Here is a 24,287-nt window from a genome sequence, read left to right on the forward strand (position 1 = left end):
AGAAAAAGCCTGTACATGTGCAGTGCAAACACAGAGATTCCCCCTTATTATCTTCTATCCACAGTTGGTTTAATTTGCAGATGTGAAAACTAAATGGTGCATGAACTATAATGTCTTTCTTTTTTTGTTTTGTTTTGTTTTGTTTTGCATGTGTGTGTTTAAAACACAAGAATTAGAATTAGAGAAGAAATAAAAGAGCCTTGGATTTCTTTTTTTTTTTAAGATTTATTTAGTTATCATGTATATAGTATTCTGCTTAAATGTATGCCTGCAGGACAGAAGAACGCACTAGATCTTCTTATAGATGGTTGTGAGCCATCATGTGGTTGCTGGAAATTGAACTCAGGACCTCGGGAAGAGCAGCCAGTGCTCTTAATTTCTGAGCCATCTCTCCAGTTCCCGAACCTTGGATTTCTAATAAGCGCATTATTATTAGTTTTTTTCTCTTTTTTTTAAAAATCATTATTATTCTGATTTTGTTCCTGTTTTTCAAGTTACCCTATTACTTTGGCAATAGTGCAGAACTATGAAACTGAATATATAGTTGATATAAGTGGAAAATGCATTGCCTTGAAGCATAAGAATTTGCTAAATTTCTTGATTTTGTTGCCCATCTGATCCCAAGTTAGTTGGGGAGGGGACAAGCAGTTAGGGAATCAGTGGTCAAACAACCCTTTTGTTTTATTTTATTCTTTAAAATTATTTTTACAAGGTCTCACGTACCCCAGACAGATCTCAAAGTTAACATGTATCTGAGGCTAACCATGAATTCCTCTTCTTGCTTCCAATTACCAAGTACTGTGATTTTAGGTGTGAGCAGCCAAGCCAAGGTCCCAGAGACCTTGTTAGTCAAATTGATCTAGAGGGAATCCATTTTAAATTTAATCATCTCATCTTTATGTGATGGTGCTAGTATCTCAGATTACTACTCAGGTTGATTTGAAAATTAAACTCCTGTAGCATATCAGCAATCAACAGTTATAACCAAAGTTTACAAACCAGTCTCTTTAGTTTTATTACAGACATTATTATTACCAGGTTTCCTGGTGATCATTGTCTAATACTTAGGTGCACTTAATTGGTTCCTATGCAAAATGTTTATTAAGAATTTTAGTTGATACCAACTTGGTAAATTATTCTAAAATTTGTATTTTAGAAAAATGTATAGTGGAGGAACTTATTAGAAAAAGTCAGTAATGTACAGAAGCTTCTTATAGACTTAGCTTTAACTATCAAAGAGAAATTTAGAATTGTTAATAGGTTTAGACCTCTTACAAGTTTAGAAAACAGCAGTAGTCAGCCATAAATAACTTAGTACTCGATGAACAAGTACATCTCACATATACAATGGGAAAACATTTGTTTAACTAAAACAAACACATATAGACCAGGTTTCAAATAGCAGGAGTAGCCAAATATTGTAGTCCTTTTATCTGAAGATAATGAATACAGCTGGCAAAGACCAAGAGCTTTCTGACTATTGAAGATCTAGATGCAAATAATATTGTATAAAAGGAGCACTTACTGTTTGTCTTTGCATATGTAATACTTGAACTTCCTCTACAAAATGGCCATAACATTTAGGCAAAGCTTAGTATAGAGCATATAAACCCTCAAATACATATGTATCCATAATTATAGACATAATGGTAGCAAATATAATCAATATATATTTAACAAGAGTCATAAAATACTCATTTAAATATGTTTTTAAATCAGAGGATTAAAATACTTTCAAAGATTTGCTTTCTCATCATGCAGTGGTAGCAAATGCCACTTGGGGGGCAGAGGCGGGTAGATCTCAGTGAGTTCAAGGCTGTCCTGGTCTACAAAGCAAGTTCGAGGACAGCCAACACTGTTATAAAGAGAAACATTGTCTCAGGGGAAAAAATACTTTGTCTAAGTAATAAGTTAAACCAGTTTTTAAAGAAAACTTTGCTTTAAACATAGAAAATTATATCCTGCTTCTGTATTAGTATATATTTTGACCTTGGCATTTTTTTCCTTTAATTTTTTTTTCTTCCCCCAGATAGGGTTTTACTTTGTTGCTCTGGCTGTCCTGGAACTCACTATACAAAAACCAGGCTGCCCTGGAGCTCACAGGGAGCCACCTGCTCTGCTTCCTGAGTGCCAAGATTAACATGTGTCATTCTCCCCAGCCATGGGGATTTCTTTAAATACCCTTTAGTAATAGCCAGCCTAACCATACATTTACCAGTTATTTTTACGTTTCATCTGTCACAAGCCTTGTTGTGATATACTTTATTTAAATTTCCTGCTTTATCCTTATATAAAGTACAGCTCCAGGCTGCCCTGACCCATTGATTATTGGAATATACCACCATGGACTGCTGTATTTTTCTTGGTTCTAAATTACTCGTATGTTACATAGTGAAATATTTTTAACACCTTTTTTGTGCTTCATACTATGCTAGATGAGAGGATGAAAGATACAGAGAAGGAATAACAGATTATTTCTGGTTTATTGAGGAAAAAACTCCATTATTTTTAAGTAGAAATGAAGGCTAGTATATAATTAGGTACTAATTGGTTTGTATAGGAATCAAATATTCGTTAACTATTATCTCCTAGGTACTATTATTAAAATCAGGGAGTGTTAGAAAAATTAAAGGTTATTAAGACAACAAGAAAAATGAACAAAAAGTTGACTCTGGAAATGGAGCCTTCGTCCACTGTGAAGAATAATGTTGCATTGTCCATAAAGACAGGAATTTCCAAGATGTGCTTCTGGATGGGAGGACAGGTGTCTGTCAGGGACATATAAAGTCACCTTCAAGAGTAACGAGGAAGGAATTTGGTGCTTCTCTCTCTCTCTTTTTTTTTAAACATAGAAGATGTGTGCACATCTTTGAAGAACAAAAAGGAAAAATAGAAGTTTATGCATGTTTTGAGTGAAAATTATATAATAATGAAGCAGCTAACCCTAGGTGATTAGTTGGAGAAGAGGTCATTGATTGAGAAGTGATGGTAGCAGAGATTTTTTCCATTTTACATACTAACCCCAGTTCCCTTCCCTCCCCTTCAACCACCCTCCCCCATCCACTCCTCAGAGAGGAGTAAGGCCTCCTTGGGGGGGTCAACAAAGTCTGGCATACCAAGGTGAGGCAGGACCAAGCCTCTCCCCCCTGCAGCAAATAACCATTTTTGCTATTAGCTATCATAATTGGATATCACAGTTGTAGACAGATCACTTTTTGATTTTCTTTCTTGTGTCAACATGTCTTTTATACCTTTCCAATAGTTGTTATCTTATTATTTTGTCATGTGATTTCTTTAAAAAAAAAAAAACCTAGGGAGATGAAAAAAAAGCATTGATGTGTTTCAGTGTTACCTGCTAAATAGCTCATGCATAAACTGTTGAATTAAAACTTGAAATGACAGCTAATATTAAAAAGAAAAAAATGGTGTTTTTGTTGTTATTTCCTTTTTTCAGAGACAGAGTCTCACCATGTAGCCATGGCTGAACCAAAAGTCACGAGTAGACCACACTGGCCTCAAACTCACAGTGAACCACCCACCACCTTCATCTGTGCCTCCGAAGTGCTGGGATTTAGGGTTTGCACCACCTCACCTGGCAAAGTCTAGATGCTTTTGATTAATGAGTTGATCAAAATCAATCAGTGACTAGTGTTGCCATGTTACTGATGTTTAGAGCAACACTAAAACTGATTCTGTGTTTACCCTGTAATTCTCAGACTATCGTAGAGCTCTCTGAAGAGCGAGATGGTCTTCATTTTCTACCCCATGCCTCTTCATCTGCGCAGTCACCCTGCGGTTCTCCGGGCATGAAGCGGACAGAGAGTCGACAGCACCTCTCAGTGGAACTGGCTGATGCTAAGGCCAAGATCCGAAGACTGAGACAGGAACTGTAAGTCCCTGAGTTTCAGTGTTCTCTGAAACCATGTGGTAACAAAGATGACTTTAGCGGTATTTTAAGTTTGACAATAAACCATTGTCCTGTCTTAACCTAAATCAAATTATTTATTAGTGTTTTGTCAAACTGAGAAAAAATTGCCTACAATCCTTATACTCAAGTATAAGCAAGAGAACTCAGCAATTCATGGTCATTCTCAGATACAAAGTAAATCTGAGCTTAGCCTGGACTATGTGAAACCCTGCCTGAATAATAGTAGGAATAACAATAATGTTTTCAGAGACTGAATTGTTGACATAGATTATTACAAAAATAATTTTATATGTATCAATGTTGTCATTGATGTGCCAATCATCTACTTAATAAAATATTCAGATTTCATTAGTACTGATAAAACTGTACTTACTATGTTATCAAAGCTCACTACAGAAAATACAGTATAAATTTTACATATTCACTTTTGGATGAACCGTAAGTGAAAGCAAGACCAATCTTTGCTGAAGATTTTGTGTTTTGTACTTTAAGGAGAACAAAGGAATTTTGATTTATAGGTTTTTTTTTTCTTTTTTAAAATTTGTTTTCCTGGAATTTGAGCTTCAGAATGTAGGTTTTAAATTTAAATACACAGAATAGTAATTACTTTTGTTTATTAATTATTTAAAGTAACTTAGAAAAGTGAATTGGATATGTAAGGTAGAAAAAGCATTAAATAGTCTGTAGGAAAATTTGAAAACAAAAAATAATCTTTCATTTGTGGATGTCTGCATTATTATGTGTCTATTGAAGTGAACACACCCAGGATATTCTATAAACAGCTGCACCAGGAAAATTAGAGAAGAGATTGCTGTTATTAGTTTGACTGGCAGCTAATGGATAGCCTAAACAGTGAGCACTAGTTCTTTCCATATAATTTAGCCCAATCTTCTCCAGTCTTTAGATGAAGCATGCAATTAGAGCTGCAGTGCTGGCTGTGAATTCATTTACCATGTTGCATTATATTAGAGTTTAATTTTCAAATAGAATTTACTTGGCCTTGGAATATATTAAAAATTCAAATAACCTTGAGAAGATTGACAAAAATTGTTTTCGTGTGTAATGATTTGAAAATATAAGTGGAGGCTTTTGAGTGAGCGAAGATAGCAGATGCATGCAGCAAGTATTTCAGTAGCTGCAGTTTATCAAACCCCATCTCTTTGAAAACGTCTTCTTTTATATATTTCTTAAGAGGACATTTACCAAATCTTTTTTTTTGTTTCAAAAGAGACAAATATTTTCTGTAGTGGATTAGCAGCAGAAATCTTGGTTAAAAAAAAGTCCAGACTGTTTATACCTAAAGGAAACTATAAAATAATTAGAATGTTATGGGTAATACCAAATAGTATAATTGATTTTGATTTACAGAGTAAAAGTATGATTTATGATTAAATGGAATAACTAATTCTTTATAAATTAAGATTTTTATACAATAATTAACATTATTGAAGACTTCCTTCAGTAGTTCTTTCAACCACCATTGGTTATATGTTTTGGGAGTTTCTTTAATATAATGATTAATTATTTTATTAAAAAAGAAAATACTTTTGCTAAGATATAATTCAGAATCTAACAATTCCTCCTTTTAAAGTATACAATTAAATGAAATTTTAAGTTGTGCAATCTCCACAATAATTGAATAAAAGTTTCTTTGTCCATTCACTTTGCCCTCAGATCTTAGCAGTGGCTAATCTGTTGTATTTCCCTGGGTTTGCCTCTTTTTGACACTCACATAAAGGGAACAAATGCTGTGTGGCCTTCTTGTCTGGCCTGGTGTCCTCCAGGTTCATCGGTGCTGTAGCATGTAGCTAATGTCTTGTTATAATGACAAAAGCAGAACCTTCTAATCTATAAAAAGACAAGCACAATGAGAGTTAGAAATCAGAGGGCAGTCAAGATGGTGCTTGCTGTTGAGCCTGACAGCCTGAGTGTGGTCGCTGGAGCCCACATGGTGGAAGGAAGGAGAGAACCTTTCTCAGTAAAGTTGTTCTCTAACCTCCACCCATACACCACGACACTCAGCCTCCTTCCTTCAGCAAATGAATAAATCGGGGGGGGGGGGGCTCTTAACCCCTGAGCCATCTCTCCATCACCTAGAGTACTCTTGTAAATTAAACACTACTCATTATATTGAAAACTAAAACCTACTTAGTAAATTATATTTCTTTTATCAGAAAAATTTGTGGGTTTTGAACACAGAGAAACATGAAGATATGTAAAAGTAAGCTGTTTATTCAGTGCCCTTTATTATTAGACAACAGAAAGCAGAAAATAGTTAAGTACAGTCTTCCTTTGAGAAGATTAGATCTGATAGAAAAATTATGAAAAATTAAAAAATAAAACAGTTCAAAAATTAATAAAAATTGAGATATATTGCTGAGCATGGTAGTGCATGCCTTTTAATTTCAGCACTTAATTTCAGAACAAGAGGCAAAGATATGGATTTTTGTGAGGTCAGCCTGGTCTACATAGTGTGTTCCTGGGTAGCTAGCATTGCGTAGTGAGACCTTGTGTCAGTATATGTGAACACCTATGTATATATATGTATGTATCTAACAATGTGTTAAGTAATATGTAGAGATTTGGGGTATATATATATGGCAAATAGTAAGTGTATGGCTTCCTTTAGGCCATTGTAAATGTAGAAATTAGTTTGGTTTTCCTTTATGAGGAATTCCCCATACACAGTATATATAAAAATCATTCATGCTTAATCGTTGTTATTTGCAGAGTTGGAGAGAAAGTTAAGGTAGGAGGACAGATGAAGAGATAGAAAGTATATACTAACCAGTAAGGAATTAGTTATTGTCCTTTTAACATCATTGGTGAAAGTTTGATAACATCTAGTCATATATTCATAGTATCTTTTTCTTGCTTTTATTTCCCCCAAGTGTTCTGGTTAGGGATAACACTCTGTTCAGTTAGGTTTTTGTTCTGCAACAGTATATTACTGTATAGCTCTGGAATTTACTGCATAGATCAGACTGGCCTCAAGTTCATGGAGATCTGCTGGCCTCTGCCTACTTAGTGCTGAGATTAAAGGTGGGTACCATCTTGTCCAGCAGTGCTTTTCTTACTTTCATTTTATGTGTATGAGTGCTTCTCTGCAAACATGTATGTGTACTAAATGTATGTCTGGTACCTATAGGGGCAAGAAGAAAGCATTGGAATGCTTGGAATTAGAATTACAGACACTTCTGAGTCATTATGTTGGTGCTAGGTACTGAACCCTGGTCCTCTGCAAGCTCAGCAAGTACTCTTAACTGCTGAGCCATCTACAGCCCTTAGTTACTATGTGTCTTAATGTTGTGTTAATCACAGATTCTGAAAAAGTATGATTATTCTTTAATATCTTTTTGCATTTAAGGGAAGAAAAGACTGAACAGTTACTGGACTGTAAACAAGAACTTGAACAAATAGAAATGGAATTAAAGAGGCTGCAACAAGAGGTGTGTACCTAGATTTATTATATTAGAGAATGAAATAATTGGAAATTGATTTATCTCATTGTAATTTATAACCATGACCTCTCAGTTACCTCATATATTTATATAAAGTCTGGTGACTTTTTATTGCCTTTACCAAAACGCAGAGCCAGAGCTAGAAATCAAGGTCTATTGTTCCTACTATTCAAACTTCTCCAAGATTCAAAGTAGTCCTTTTAGACTGGGGCAGTTCTAAGTCTGTCCCTCTTTTTTATGTCTTTGTCATCTATTGCTGGTTTACCCACATACCTCTGTGTACTGAACTGAGCTGTTATGGGTCTGTATGTAGTCTCCCATAGTGACTATATTAGGTTACATATACACTAAGATTTTTATTTATTCATTTCCCATATACTATATCCCAAATGCAGTTTCTTCTCCTTTCACTCCTCCTAGTCCCTCCTCCCATACTGCCTCTCTCCCCCAGATCCACTCCCCTCCATTCTCCTTCAGAAAAGAGCAGTCCTCCCAGGAATATCAACTGAACATAGCATAACAAATTACAATAAAACTAGGTACATACCCTCATATCAATACTGGACGAGACAACCCATTAGGAAGAAAGGGTTCCAAGAACTGACAAAAGAGTCAGAAACACTCCGCATTCCCTCTGTTAGGAGTTCCATATGAATATCAGGCTATGCAACAGTAGCATATATGCAGAGGACCTAGCTCAGATCTGTGTTTGTTGCTTCAGTGATGGAGGAAGGTCATTGGTTAAAAAATAAAGAAACTGCCTTGGCCCATTTTATTGGTTAGAACATAGGTGGGTGGAGTAAACAGAACAGAATGCTGGGAGGAAGAGAAAGTGAGCTCAGACTCGACAGCTCTGCTCTCTGGAGCAGAGGCCATGATGCTCCCCTCTCCCGGGCAGACATGCGGATGAAGCTCCAACCCAGGATGGACGTGGGCTAGAATCTTCCCGGTAAGCGCACCTCAGTGCTACACACATTATTAGAAATGGGCTAATCCAGGTGCAAGAGTTAGCCGAGAAGAGGCTAGATATAATGGGCCAAGCAGTGTTTAAAAGAATACAGTTTGTGTGTTGTTATTTCGGGTAAAGCTAGCCGGTGGCGGGAGCTGGGTGGCGGAATGCAGCCACTACACTTCAGTCTCTGTAACCCCATGAACCTGCTTAGTTGGTTCTGTGGGACATTTTCTTGTGGTGTCCTTGACCCTTCTGGCTCCTGAAGTCATTCCTCCCTGAGCTCCACTTAATGTTTGGCTCTGGGTCTCTCTGTATCTACTCCATTGCTGGATGATGCTTCTCTGTTGACAGTTGGGCAAGGCTCCAGTCTATGAATATCAGAGAATATCATTAGGAATCATTTCATTGACTTGTTTTGTTTGTTTGTTTTTAGCCGATTGTGTTTTGTTCTATCCTAGGTGTAGTAATGAGGTGCTGGGCTACCCAACCTCTGGTACCTGACCATCTAGGCAGTTCATTGGTTGACCACTCCCACAATTTCTGTGCCCCATTACCCCAGCATATTTTGTAGGCAGAACAAATTGTAGGTCAAACGTTTTGTGGCTGGGTTGATGTCCTCCTAGTCCCACCACTGGAAGCTTGCCTAGTTAAGAAGATGGCTGGTTCAGGCTCCATATCCCCTATTACTAGGAGTCTTCACTAGTCACCCTTGTAGGTTCCAGGGAGTTTCCATTGCACTAACTTTCTAAAACGCCTCCCCAGATATCCCCAGTTCCAGTTTTTCCACTACTCTCTTCCTCCATCCACCCAACTGACCCTTGAGCCTGATTCCTCCTATTTCCATCCTCACCTGTCCTCGGCCCACCCGTAAAATCCATTTCCCCTTCCCAGGGAGATCAATGTGTCCACCCCCCAAGTCCTCCTTGTTTCTTTTTTTGTTTTTGTTTTGTTGTTTTTTGGATTTTCGAGACAGGGTTTCTCCATAGCTTTTGGCTCCTGTCCTGGAACTAGCTCTTCTAGACCAGGCTGCCCTCGAACTCACAGAGATCCACCTGCCTCTGCCTCCCGAGTGCTGGGATTAAAGGCGTGCGCCACCACCGCCCGGCCCTCCTTGTTTCTTAGCCTCTCTTGGTCTGTGGATTGTAGCTTAACATCCAGTGTCACTTATGAGTGAGTGTATACCATGTCTGTCTTTCTGGGTCTGGTTACCTCATTCAGGATGATTTTTTTTTCTAGTTCTATTCATTTGCCTGCAAATTTCATGATGTTGTTGTTTTTAACAATTGAGTAATACTCCATTGTATAAATGTACCGCATTTTTTTCTTCATTTATTCTTTGGTTGAGGGACATCTCTGTTGTTTCCAGCTTCTGGCTATTATGAATAAAGCTGCTATGAACCATAGTCAAGCAAATGTCCTCATGTATGGTGGAGCTTTCTTTGGGTATAAGCCCAAGAGTGGTATAGCTGGGTCTTGAGGTAGATCCATTCCCAGTTTTCTGAGGAACCACCACATTGATTTCCATAGTGACTGTACGAGTTTACATTCCCACCAGGAGTGTTCCCGTAGTTCCATGTCCTTGCCTGCAGGAGCTATCACTTGTAGTATTGATCTTAGCCGTGTCCTTGCCTATATGAGCTGTCATTTGTGTTATTGATCTTAGCCATTCTGACAGGTATAAGATGGAATCTCAAAGTCATTTTAATTTGCATATACCTGATGGCTAAGGATGTTGAACGTTTCAAGTGTTTCTCAGCCATTTGAAATTCCTCTGTTGAGAATTTTCTGCTTTCCCAATGTGATTATGTTAGGTGGTATGTATCAAAATGGTTTTTGTATTTGTCTTTTGGGTTCCCCCCTCTTGAGCCATAGGTATTAAGATTTTTTTTAAGAGATTGTTAGAAAAGAAGGAGGAGATAGAATAGTGTGCATAAGAGTAAAAGAAGCTGGTGAAATAATCAAATTATATGTTTGTATTAAAATATCATAACGTGCCAGGCGGTGATGGCACATGCCTTTAATCCCAGCACTTGGGAGGCAGAGGCAGGTAGATCTCTATGTGAGTTCGAGGCCAACCTGGTCTACCGTGAGTTCCAGGATAGTCAGGGGCTGTTACACAGAAAAATACTGACTAAAAAACAAACAAACAAAACAACTAAAGTTTCATAGGAAAATCCATTATGTTTTTAATTAATATATGTTAATCTTAAAAACTAGTAACAAGAGGGTTTTTTTATTTTTTTTATTTTTAAAGAATTTGCTTCTTTTAATCACTGTTTTCCTTAGTTTTTCATTGGATATCTAAGATTTCGTGGGAAAATCTATTATGTTTTTAATTAAAATATGTTAATCTTAAAAACAAGTAACAAGAGGGTTTTTTTATTTTTTGTATTTTTAAAGAATTTACTTCTTTTAATCACTGTTTTCCTTAGTTTTTCATTGGATATCCAAGCCATAAATGCCAAGGATTGGAGTAAGGCTGGACAGTTATGTCTTTCTCTTACATACCTTGTCTGCTTTTTTGAATGTTAAAAATTATATGTGAGATCATAAACTGAGACCACCCTACATGAATGAGCTCTAACTCTTATCCACTTTTTTAATAACAGAGGTTTGTGTATTCGTGCACACACTTCTTTTGCCCCCAAAAGAGAGGCTCTCTAAAACAAATAAGACTAATAGAAGGAAGAAAATTTCATTTTTGCAAATCTCTTTATGCCTGACATAGAAGACTTACGATGTGGGCTGCAGAGGTGGTTCAGTGGGAAAGACTGACTACCAAATCTGATGAGCTGAGTTCAGTCCCTAGGACCCATGGAAGGAGAGAAGCAGCTTCTGTCGGCTGTCCTTTAACCTCTGTATTACTCACAAAATAATTTTAGTTAAAAAAAAAAAAAACCTTTCGAACTCTCACAGGCCAGTGACATCATGAGAGACTAAAAGTGAAAAGAAATTATGAAAATAGTTTTGACCTTATAAATTTCTGAATATTTTAGACGTCCACAAAATTGCTCCGTATATTTTTAGGACTTCTGTTGTGATTGCAGAATTTCTTAAAAGATTATATTGTAATAGTTAAATGCAAGTAAGATACAGAAATATTTTACTTAGAAGCATTTGAAAAATTCAGCTACATTTTAGTAGGCCACATGTGGATAAAAACATTTTTTCTAAAGTAGTAACTTAGTTGTATCACTTAGATTTTCTATATGTTTATAGTCATGTATTTTCAAGTTACACTTTTATTAATCTGTGTTTCTTGGTACTTTGCCTACATGTATGTCTATGTATCACATGAGTGCAGTGCCCGCAGAGGCCAGAAGGTGACAGATCCCCTGGGACTGGACTTACACATGGTTGTTAACCACCATGTTGGTGGTAGGAATCGAACAAGGTTCAAGCAGTGTTCTTAACAGCTCTGAGCCATCCCTAAAGTTAACTTTTATAAGCTTTAATTTTATTGTGAATGTTGTGTTAAGTAGAGGTTCGCTTAATTTACAATTCCTTTTTAAAAAACATTGCTAATAGAGAACATTATGTAAAATTTGTATATAAACATATATATAAAACCCTTTTAAAATTGGTTCAAGGAATATGTCCTCATTTTTAAGACACTATTATTATTTATGTACAGTTTCCTTTTAAATATATATGACTTATGACTTTTATTAAATTAATGAACTTGTCTGAACAAAAAATAATGTTTAAAGGGGAAAGTTAATGTGAAAGCATTATTTTATTTATATTTAGAACATGAATTTGCTTTCGGATGCTCGATCTGCTCGAATGTACCGAGATGAATTGGATGCACTTCGAGAGAAGGCAGTCCGAGTTGATAAGCTTGAAAGTGAACTCAGCAGATATAAGGAGAGACTTCATGACATTGAATTTTATAAGGCAAGAGTTGAGGTATGTTACATAGTTATTCATACTTTTTTCTTTAGAGTGTTAAGATTTTCAAAATTCATTTTATCAACAAGGAATTGAATATAGAGGAAACATTAAGTTGAATTCATAATATGTTTAATTCTGGGGCAGGGAGGTAGAAAGTGGGTGAAGCAAAAAAAAAAAAAAATCAACAATACAGTGCTAGTGCTTGGTAGCTTTCCTCCTGCACAGAAATGTCATAAGAATGGGTTAGTGTGTTTATTTGCAATGATGGATTGTTATATTCTACAACCTTATAAAACATATATTAGCACATTTCTAATTCATTTTTTTAAACCTACTTGAAATATTTATAGGAATTAAAAGAAGATAATCAAGTTTTATTAGAAACAAAAACCATGTTGGAAGACCAACTAGAAGGAACTCGAGCTCGTTCTGACAAATTACATGAGTTGGAGAAAGAGAATTTACAACTAAAGGCTAAATTGCATGATATGGAAATGGTAAGTTTGATGGGATTGAGTTTTCCTGCTTTCTGAGGAAGAATCCCATAATTCATCTAAATCCTTGATAATGACAAGGATGGCTAGAGTTCTTAATAAGGCTTTAACATAGATAAGATAGCTATAATTATATATTTTATATATATAAATTTTTATATTAAATTGTATATTATATAACTTAAGATATCACTACCATTACATAAAATAAATATACAGTAATATTTTCTGTTTTAATTAAAGATGGATATTACTTACTAAGTTTTCCCTTTCAAAAACAGTAAATCTATTTTATAACTTCTGTCTTAAAATGCAAAAGTTTTATAGCTATCAGGTAAAATTTAGCAGTGGCCATAATTATGTTGTTAGATGACTAAAATAATATACTGAGTGTGAAGGAACGTTTTCATTTTGTCCCTAAAGATTATTTGAAAAGGCCACATATCCAGGAATATATAGGAGCACAAATTAGGCTTGATGGGTTAAAAAAACAAAAGAGGACACAAACTTGGGCAGGTGGGTAGTAGGCAGGAGATTTAGGAGTTGGAAGGGGGAATGAAAACAATCCAGATGTGTATTAAATCCTCAGAGAACTAGGTTTTTAAGATCATTTTAAAAGGATGTCTGGTACCTGGTAAATAATGATCAGTGATGATTATAATAACTTAAGTATTGCCATCAGTGCAAAAATTTTAAGGAACTAAAGATATAATCAGTTTAAAATATGTACAAATTAAAGCTGGGCAGTGGTGGCGCACGCCTGTAATCCCAGCACTTGGGAGGCAGAGACAGGCGGATCTCTGTGAGTTCGAGACCAGCCTGGTCTACCAAGGGAGTTCCAGGACAGGCTCCAAAGCTACAGAGAAACCCTGTCTCAAAAAACCAAAAAAAAAAAAAAGTAAAAATTAATGAATAATGAATGAAAACTATAGTACTTATTAGCTTTCTTTTCCTACTCTGTGCAATTGAATAGGAAAGAGATCTGGATAGAAAGAAGATTGAAGAATTAATGGAAGAAAATATGACTTTGGAAATGGCACAGAAACAAAGTATGGATGAGTCACTGCACCTTGGGTGGGAGCTGGAACAGATATCCAGAACGAGTGAGCTTGCTGAAGGTAGTCTCGGTTGTACTTCATTTAATATAGTGTTGTAATTCTCTATTTTCTCTAGCCAAAGATCATACAAAACTACCAGTTGTCTCCAAAACTGCTATCTCACAAAGTCATATCTTGTTTTTACTTTTCTTAGGTCTGGTTTTTACTCTGTATCTTAAAACTCAACTTTATTTGTTCTGGGAAAGGGGACTTTATAAAACTTGAATTTCCACACTTCTGTTTAAAATGGTCTTAAATAATTCTATTATAGCTTTATTTAGTATGTATATTAAATTAGTATACATTAGACAATATATAGCTTTTAAAAAGTATCTTAAAAAACAAAAAATAAATTCGTACTTGTGCCTCTTTTTTTTCCTGGACACTTTCTTAAAAATTAAATTCATGCGCATCTCTGTGAGTGCAAGGCCAGCCTGGTCTACAAAAGCTAGTTCCAGGAAGAGAAACCCTGTCTCAAAAAACAAAACAAAACAAAAGTTAAATATATTACAGTTGTTTGCATTGGGTGTGTTAATGCTGCTAACACATTTTGTTAATCATAGCCAGTTAAATTTATTCAAAGCTGATTAGTTCCATAATTCCTAATTTACACAGTATGAGATTATTTACCTGGAGTTCTTGAACAAATATTTATTAAACACTTAGAAATACAGCACACTATACTGGGCTTGAGGACATAGTTATCAGGTAGATATAAGCTCTGAAAGAATTTCTAGACTAGTTTTTATAGTTATTTGTGCAGATAGAAACTTCATCCTGTGTATTATCTATTAGGTTTTTCTGATTTTTTACTTGAGAATTTAATAATAAAATTCTGGTGTCCCGTGTACTGGTTACATAATAAGTAGTGAACCCATGGTTTTACTTAAAGTATTTGTAATTTGGGGGGGGGGGGCGGTGAGGTTGTAGACAACTCACTCTATAGACTAAGCTGGCCTCGAACTCACAAAGATCTGTCTGCCTCTGCTAAGTACTGGGATTAAAGGTGTGTACCAGCACCACCTGGCTAAATATTTGTAACTTTTTGTTTTACTTCTATAAATTCAGTTACAAGCAAGCAGCACAGATTTAAGTTTTCTGCTATTAAAAAGCCTATCTATGTGTGCTTACCTACTTGTAGAGGACAGAGGACAACCATGAATATCCTTCCTCAGGAGCCACTGTCATTCCCTTCCCCCTTGAAAACAGGGTCTCTCACTAGTTGAAAACTCTACAAGCAGGCTCGCTGTCTGGCTGGTTAGTTTGGGGGATTGACCTGTTGGCCTGCGCAGTGCTGCAATTATAAGTACGTGCTACCCTAGCTGGCTTTTTTATCCCATGGTTCTGGGGTTTGAACTCAGATTCTCAAGCACTTTTCACAGTTCATAAAACTTCAGTTCATAAAAGTGCTCAACAGATGAAGTATAGAGGAATGTAACTGAACATAATGAAAGCCGTGAGTAACAAGTTCTTGCTGTCACCATATACCAGACAATGAAAATATTAAACCCTTTGTTACTTCTGTCATTACTAAGACAACTGGATATACTTGCCACTTCTTTTCAACATAATATTAGAATTCTACAAGAGTAGTTACACAAGAAAAAATAATGAAAGGCATCCAAGTTAGAAAGGAGTTAAATTGTGTTTACCACAACATAAACTTACACATACCATAAAATTGTAAGTTTAAAAACAAAAAACTTAACTCGATAAAGATTAGGAATATAAAGTCAAAATAAGAACAGATTATTCAATAAAACAATCTCGCTTATAGTGTCTATTAAGAAGAAACAGGACTGGAGAGATGTCTCAGTGGTTGAAGCATTGGCTTCTCATCTAGAGACTCCGACTTCAATTCCCAGCACCCACATGCTAGCTCACAACTGATTGTAACTCCGGCTCAGGGGAATTTCACATTCTCTGTTGGGTCCCGGTTGCCAAGACCCAAAATAATCACACAGAAACTTTATTATTTGCAATTCTATTTGGCCAGTAGCTTAAGCGTATGCTAGCTAGCTCTTATATCTTAAATTAACCCATTTTCATTATTTTATATTTTACCATGAGGCTCGTGGTTTACCATGGCATCCCCTCAACTCTGCCTGCTTTCTTCTCCTCTCTCTGCTTGGAATTCCCATCTTGCTTTATTCTGCTAAGCCACGGGTCCTGACAGCTTTATTCATTAACCGATAAAAGCAACACATAGACAGAAAGACTTCCCACACCAACTCTCATATAGACATACATACAGACATAACACCAGTGCACATAAAATAAAATCAAAAAAGTTGTTTAAAAAAGAAGAAATTAGACTGGCAAGATAGCTTGTAGGTAATTGTACCTGCAACCAGTCCTGATGACCTGAGTTCAGTCCCCAAGACCCAAATGGTAAAAGGAGAAAAACAACAGATTCAGTGCCCACACACACAAAATAAAAATGTTTAAAAATGTAGTTTAAAAATATTTTTATAAAGGACATTGAGCCTATAATTAGTGGTCCTAGAGAAGCTAAATAAGGAGAACCCAAAGAAAAACATATAGGCATCCTCCTGAATATTAACCTTCATCAGGCGATGAAAGGAGACAGAGACAGAGACCCGAGCACTGGACAGAAATTCCAAGGTCCAAATCAGGAGCAGAAGGAGAGAGAACACAAGCAAGGAACTCAGGACCGCGAGGGGTGCACCCACACACTGAGACAATGGGTATGTTCTATCAGGATCTCACCAAGGCCAGCTGGCCTGGGTCTGAAAAAGCATGAGATAAAACCGGACTCTCTGAACATAGCGGACAATGAGGACTACTGAGAACTCAAGAACAATGGCAATGGGTTTCTGATCCTTCTGCACTCACTGGCTTTGTGGGAGCCTAGGCAGTTTGGATGTTCACCTTACTAGACCTGGATGGAGGAGGGTGGTCCTTGGACTTCCCACAGGGCAAGGAACCCTGATTGCTCTTCGGGCTGAGGAGGGAGGGGGACTTGATTGGGGGAGGGGGAGGGAAATGGGAGGCGGTGGCGGGGAGGAGGCAGAAATCTTTAATTAATTAATTAATTAATTAATAAAAAAAGAAACCTAGCTAAACAAAAAATAAAAGATAAAACACCTCTGGATTAAAAAAATAAATAAATAAAATAAAAATATTTTTAAATTCCTAAAAAATAAAGCATGTAAAAATAAATTTAACTGGAGCTACAGAGATGAATCAGTGGTTAAAAGTGCTTGCTGCTCTTCCAGAGGACAGGAGTTATTGGCATCCATGTTGGGCGGTTCACAATCTCCTATAACTCTAGCACCAGATTATTTGGATTTAGCATATTCCTCTGGCCTTAAAAGGCACCCACACACATTAGACATCCTCATGCACAAACACAGACACAGATACACATAAACAAAAAATGAAAATGAACTTTATTTTCAGTTGAGATAGGGTTTCTCTTTGTAACTGTTCTAACTGTCCTGGAACTTCCTCTGTGGACCAGGCTGACCTCAAACTCGAGTGCTGACACCACCACCATCCAGCAAAAGTAAACCTTTTAGAACACTAAAATAAAAGGAAGTGAAAGATGATTATGCTAAAACTGTAGAACATCACTGAAAAAGAAGAGGAATGGAATGGTATAACATATTCAGTAACAAAAATTGATGTTATTAAAATGTTCATACTATCCACAGTGATCTATAGATTCACTGCAGTCTACTAAAATACAGTTAGTCCCAGAAATGATAAACAATATTGGATGTGATGGTTATAGCCATGACTCCAGAGCCAGATACAAGATGATCACAAGTTCAAATCTTGTCTAGGTAGTGAATTCAAGACCAGCCTGAGCTAAGAGAGTCCATCTTGAAAAACAAAGACATAAAAAGGGGCAATGCTAATATTGGTGTAAAAATATAAAGAACTATGAATAACTAAACATTCTGAAGGCTATAGAACACAGGGGAATCATAATACATGATTTTAAAAGTCTACACAAATATACAAACAAAATAGCATACTGTACAAACAAATACTAGCAACAACAAAAACAAAATAATAAACAAATGTAACAGAATAGCAAGCGCAAGGATAAATCCATGCATTATTTTCAACTGAATTCTGACAAACATGTCAGGGAAATGACACCTAAAAGCATAAGTTTTTCAACAAATGATGCTGGGAAAATTACATTCTATTGTAAAAGAGTAAATTAGACTGTGATTTCACACAGGTATAAAAGGATGAAAGGCTTAAATAAATGGAAGACCTGAAACTGTAAAACTACCAAAGAAAACACAGGGAGAAAGTGTCATGGTCTTGGTATAGACACTTTTTAAAAAAAAAATATACCCAAGCCGGGCGATGGTGCCCGCACGTCTTTAATCCCAGCTCTCGGGAGGCAGATGCAGGCGGATCTCTGTGACTTTGAGACCAGTGTGGTCTTCAGAGCTAGTTCCAGGACAGGCTCCAAAGCCACAGAGAAACCCTGTCTCTAAGAACAACAAACAAACAAATAAATAAATAAACAAATAAATAAATAAATATAAAAAATATACCCAGATCACAAACAGCAAAAACAAAAAAAGTTTCTGTACAAAATGAAACATTCAAGATAGTTTATAGCATAATATGTTTGCAAAATACACATTTGATCTGTAAGAAGCTCAATAGTTAAAAAACAAGTAACCTTATTAAATACTGATCTGAGAACCAGGAGAAGTAGTTGGGTAGTAGAGTTCTTTCATAGCATGCACAAAAGAGCCGAGTTTAATTCCCAGGACCACAGGTATACACACAAAAGAGGCAAAGAATATCAGTAGTAGGCATTTCTTAAAACATGACAGTACATAAAAACACGTTGAGTGCCTTAATCATCATAAAGATGAAAAGCCACAGTCTGTCTGCACTCCCATTGTTACAGTGGCTATTAAAAACACGGAAGATAAGCACATACATCACTTTTCTCTTTGTTGTGATGTCTGACAAAATAGCTTAAGGATGGAAGAGTTGTTTGGGCTCATGCTTTAAAAGGGTACCGTCCATCCTGGCAAAGATGACAGTACAGGAGCATGAGATAGACACAGTTGGACAGGAGAGGGAGAATAGCCCTGGTGCTCAGCTCCATTCAGCCTTTGACCCCAGCCAATAAGATTCACTCACATTTCTCCTTACTCTTAGCCACTGTATCTCCTAGGTGATTCCAAATATAACCAAATAGACAAATGAAAATTAGTCATCACACTGAGGTTGTGGAGAAGAGGAACTTAATGCATACTCTTTTAATTGCAGTGTAAATTAGTATACCCAGTGTGGAAAATAGGTTTCTCAAAAAAACAGCAAACAAAATAACATGTGATCCAGCAGTCCTACTCCTGGGAGTATACATAGCCAAAATTTGTAAAGTTTATGAAAGATATCTGCACTTTCATGTTTATTCCAATAGTATTCACAGTCATCTAGGTTAGTGCATTTGTCGTGTGTAAAGGTAAATACTATATGGTAGAGCATGCTTGAACTTGAGGGATATCATGTCATATGTAATGAACCATGTGAAAAGGTAAATACTACATGATAGAGCATGCATGAACTTGAAGGATATTATGTTATATTGTAATAAACCACGTGAAAAAGTAAATACTACATGATCTTGTGGGATCTTTAAAAGTTTGCTTGTGTTCCAGGACAGGAACCAAAAAGCTACGGAGAAACCCTGTCTCGAAAATCAAAAATAAAATAAAATAAAATAAAATAAAATAAAAGTTTGCTCGTTAAAATGAGCTGTTGGACAAAGGGCACAGGATTTCAGATAGGAATAAGTTCATAAGGTCTGTTGTACATCAGTGGTTACAGTTAATAGCAGTCATTTATTTGTATGCTTGAGAATTGCTAATAGAGTAAAATTTAATGTTTTAGCCACAAAAATACGTATAGTAATACATATCTTTCATACCCTCATTTCGCTATTCCATAGGTGTCTAGTGTGTGTTAGAAATATAAATTTTACTTGTCAGTTAAAAATAAGTATGTTGGTACTAACATGAGAACCTAAATAAATTATGTGAAAATGTACATTTAAGATTAACATAAATAAGCCAGGTGGTGGTGGTGCATGCCTTTAACCCCAGCAATTGGGAGGCAGAGGCAGGCGAATCTCTGAGTTCAAACCTGATCTATAGAGCAAGTCCTAGGACTGCCAGGGCTATAACTTTTTAAAACAAATCCTGTCTTGAAAAACAAAATAATAAGAAATAACATAGACAATTTCCATAATTCTCAAAATTTTGACATTCTTCAATGATAATAATAGAAAATTATAGGAATTAGTTATTTTGTAGATCAAACCATTATATATAGTTTGAATAAACTGTGCAAAGTGCCATATTGTAACAAGTGAACTTATTTTGTTCTTGTTTAAATATCTAGTCCAGGTTGAATTGACAGTGATGCTATACTCAAGAATGATGGGAGTAGAGAAATTGCTCAGAAGCTAAGAGCACTGCCTGCTCTTCCAGAGGTCCTGAGTTCAATTCCCAGCAACCATGTGGTGGCTTACAGCCATCTATAATGGGATCTGGTGCCCTCTTCTAGCATGTAGGCATACATGCAGGCAGAGTACTAATCCATAGATAGAAATTTTTTTTAAAAAAATCTACTTATGAAGATGCTTTGTTATGACAAAATAGAGATGGTGGTGGTCCTTGCTCCTAAACTGAACGTTAGCATCTTAATCCAGAATATGAACAGTATATAAGATCTTAAAATCATTTTTAAGGGTTCTTCTTCAGCTGCCTTTTAATCTTTGAAATTGCTCCAAAATTTTATTATATGCCTTATATTTCTTATTTGAGTCAAGGTGATCTTGTAAAAATTGCAGGATAATAGCTGTAATTTATAGAGTAACCCAAGATTCGTTGACATGGACATGGCCATTACCAAATAATTTCTCATGAGTTAGAATTCTATAGTCTCTTTAGTCTAAACTGTATATGTTAGAAGCTCAAGACTTTGTTTCATTTAGTTTTTTAATAGTGTCTCCTATATAACTTATGTTTTTATGAGGTTAAAGATCAATGTCCGGATACATTAGAAGTCAACATTTTTAATATTAAAAAGTAAAAATAATTTACCAGTGACATATTTTTCGATATTATAGCACCACAGAAATCCTTGGGCCATGAGGTAAATGAGTTGACTTCCAGTAAGTTATTAAAGTTGGAGATGGAAAACCAAAGCTTGACAAAAACTGTAGAAGAACTTCGGAGTACTCTGGACTCTGCAGAAGGCAACACTTCCAAAATCCTGAAAGTTGAAAAAGAAAACCAGAGACTGAATAAAAAGGTAAATAAAAATTTAATTTTTATTGTAATGTTCAATGTTAGTATATAAATGTTAATATTATATAAATGTTAGTACATTTATTTTCCATTTGTAATGTATTGTTTAAGCTCTTTTCAAGTATTCTTAAATGGAATGTTTGCACCAAGCCCTCTGACTGTCATCCAGACTCAGTCAGTAATAGTGAGCTGAATTTGGGGCTGGGCATACAGCTCAGTGGTAGAGCAATTGCCTGGTAATATGGAGAATTCCTTGGTTCAATCCCCAGTACTTCAAAGAAAGAAATTTAAGAACCCAACTTGCAGCTAATCTTACTTTATTACTTCCTGTTTCCTCCTCATGACCATGGAATCAGTGTATCACTTTGAAAACAAAACATTAGAATGTTAATCTCCAAAAAGTAAGGAGTTTTTAGGAAACAAGAACAGTGATATCACAGCAGAACAATTAACTTTTTAAAGGTTTTATTCTTTGTTTTTAGTTTATGTATATGGGTGTTTTGTCTGCTTGCATGTCTGTGCCCTACTGTATGCAGTGTCTGCGGAGGCCAGAAGAAGGCATCAGATCCCCTGGAACTGGCATTGCAGGCAATTATGAGCTTCCCTGTGGGTTCTAGGACTCCAATTCTTGTCTTCTGCAAGAGCAGCTAGTGCTCTTAATTCCTTAGCCCTGTCTCCAGGCCTCTTACTCTCCCAAATTAACTTTTTGTTGTTAAAAACAAATCTGTATTGCCCAGGTTATCTCAAATCTCATGAATTCTAAGCACTCATCCTACCTCAGCCTCCTAAGAGTCTAAGACTGTAGAGCACTACTTTATTTTTAAATAAAAAAAAATTTTTTTTGGAGGCCAGACGGTGGTACACACCTTTAATCCCAGCACTCAGGAGGCAGAGACAGAAAGATCTCTGTGAGTTCTAGAGAAACCCTGTCTCAAAAAACTAAAAAATAAAAAATAAATAAATAAAGTAAAAGAAAAAATCCTTTGAAAAGTACTTCAAAAGTTTTTGTCAAGTTTTTCCACTTTTCTGACTTTATTCTGGTTTTTATTTTTTACATTGAGTTTTTTGTTTGTTTGCTTGAGATAGGGCTCACTGGCATGGAACTTGCTATGTAGACCAGGTTGGCTTCAAACTCATGGGGGATTGAGTGCTGGGACTAAAGGATTATGTGCCACCATGGCTGGCTATGTTGTGCAGTAGGCTGACTATAGCTAAGAGATGTATAATTAATTATGGTATTACCAAAGTCTTTGAATTAGCATGTAAGTCCCCTCCGTTTCTCCTAATGCTGACAGAATTAGGTATGTTATAATTTGTCCACAGTCTAGATTATGTTGCTTGCTTCCCTTGTTTTGTCACTTAGCAAGTTCTTTTATTCTGTATTTCTTCTTTTATCTACAGACTAAATGTGCTTTAAAATGATTTTTTTAACCAAGAATATTTGTAGAGTATGTGTATATTTAATTTAGGAGGCATGTCTTGTTGTCTGCTTTCTGTTTTTTGTGATGTTACAGAAAGTTTAGTTCCTGTGATTAGAGGTTTATCAAATTCTGATATGCTGGGTTTCTGATCCTACTGCACATACTGGCTTTGTGGGAGCCTAGGGAGTTTGGATGCTCAACTTGTTAGACCTGGATGGAGGTGGGGGTTCCTTGGACTTCCCACAGGACAGGGAACCCTGATTGCTTTTCGGGCTGAGTAGGGGGGGGATTTAGTTGGGGGAGGGGGAGGGAAATGGGAGGCGGTGGCGGGGAAGAGACAGAAATCTTTAATAAATAAATTAATTAAAAAAAATTCTCGGACTGGAGAGATGGCTCAGAGGGTAAGAGCACTGGCTGCTCTTCCAGAGGTCCCGAGTTCAATTCCCAGCAACCACATGGTGGCTCACAACCATCTGTAATGAGACCTGGTGCCTTCCTTGCCAGCGGTACATTGTATGCTTAATAAATAAATAAATAAATAAATAATTCTTTTAAAAAAAAATTCTCATGCTAATTATATTATTGCTTCATAATTTGTTAATTGAATTTATTACAAAGAAAGCTTCCTTTTGAAAGCTCCTGCTCTTAGATATGATTTACTCAAATCATCAGCTGACTGAAGAGCTCTGGTACCCTTTCCCCTGACTCAGACTGTGAACTGGTTCCCTATGCCCTCCTGAGAGAACTCAGACTGTTGGTTATGTAGTGTTTGTTTGAGCTCATGGATTTTAAAATATTTGAGGCAATTCAGCCTACCATATTTATTTTACTTACTATCCAACTGTGGGCTGGTAAGAGCCTTTTTCAAAATATTTTTTTAGATTATATCATGCTCCCTACTATTTCTCTCTCTAGACCCTCCCATGTACCTACTTCCTTTATGTGATTTCAAAATACCTGACATGAAAAAGTTATAAATAGGAAAAACTTACTTTACTCACAGTTTCAGAACTTCTCAGTCTACAGTGGACTTGCTCTGTGGCTTTTTAAAATAGTTTTTATTTTTTATGTATGTGGGTACTTTTCCTCTATGTGTGTCTGTGCACTGTGTGAAGAGGGCATCAGATTTCCTGGAACTAGAGTTATTATTGGTGACAAGCCTCCACATGGGTGCTGAAAACTGAAACCTGGCCCTTTAGAAAAACAACCCTAACCACTTGGCCATTTCTCTGGCTCCTCCATTGCTTCTCGGCTTGTGATGAGGCAGAACTCAATGGTCAGGAGCACGGAGGTGAGCAAAGGAAGAGAGAGAGTGGAGGGTGCAAGGACTCTAGCTTGTTACTTCCTGTAGCCCCTTTCTTGTAACACCATAGACTGGCAAGAATAGAGCTCAGTGACTGGAGTGCTTGACTAGTGTGGTCAGTGCCACAGCATGAGGGGTTTAATCCCCACTACTGCATAAATAAGTAAACATTTGAAGTTTTGTCAGGAGGTGCGCAAGGTCTCACTATTCACATGTTGCCGTGCCTGGCTGAAAATGTAAGATTTTGCTGCAGTTTATTTCTTCAATATTATAATTTTTTTTCCTCCTTTTATTTTAGCCTTTTATTTTTGTTCTTGCCTTTTATTTTTGCCAAGTCTCTTGTTTACTGTTTTATCAAACTCCACATCTCTCTTTTTTGCCTTCCTGATCTTTTATGACTTCTTCCTTTCTTACTGAA

At 36.3% G+C, this 24,287-nt stretch overlaps 1 protein-coding gene across 7 annotated transcripts in view; it reads left to right on the forward strand.

The window, feature by feature from the left end:
* The window catches only part of Ccdc88a (coiled-coil domain containing 88A), a 154,294-nt gene that overhangs the window by 72,365 nt on the left and 57,642 nt on the right, over positions 1-24,287 (forward strand). For all 7 annotated transcript variants that reach the window (XR_001229208.2, XM_026785137.1, XM_026785138.1 and 4 more), the window contains exons 8-13: positions 3,717-3,889; positions 7,296-7,377; positions 12,092-12,250; positions 12,586-12,732; positions 13,703-13,847; positions 20,965-21,149. Coding sequence is in view for 6 of the 7 variants with exons in the window: in XM_026785137.1 (XP_026640938.1) it covers positions 3,717-3,889; positions 7,296-7,377; positions 12,092-12,250; positions 12,586-12,732; positions 13,703-13,847; positions 20,965-21,149 (891 nt within the window). In the remaining variant the exon portion in view is untranslated. The remainder of the gene's footprint in view (positions 1-3,716; positions 3,890-7,295; positions 7,378-12,091; positions 12,251-12,585; positions 12,733-13,702; positions 13,848-20,964; positions 21,150-24,287) is intronic.

Source organism: Microtus ochrogaster, linkage group LG1 (assembly GCF_000317375.1).
Source record: "Microtus ochrogaster isolate Prairie Vole_2 linkage group LG1, MicOch1.0, whole genome shotgun sequence".
NCBI lineage: Eukaryota > Metazoa > Chordata > Mammalia > Rodentia > Cricetidae > Microtus > Microtus ochrogaster.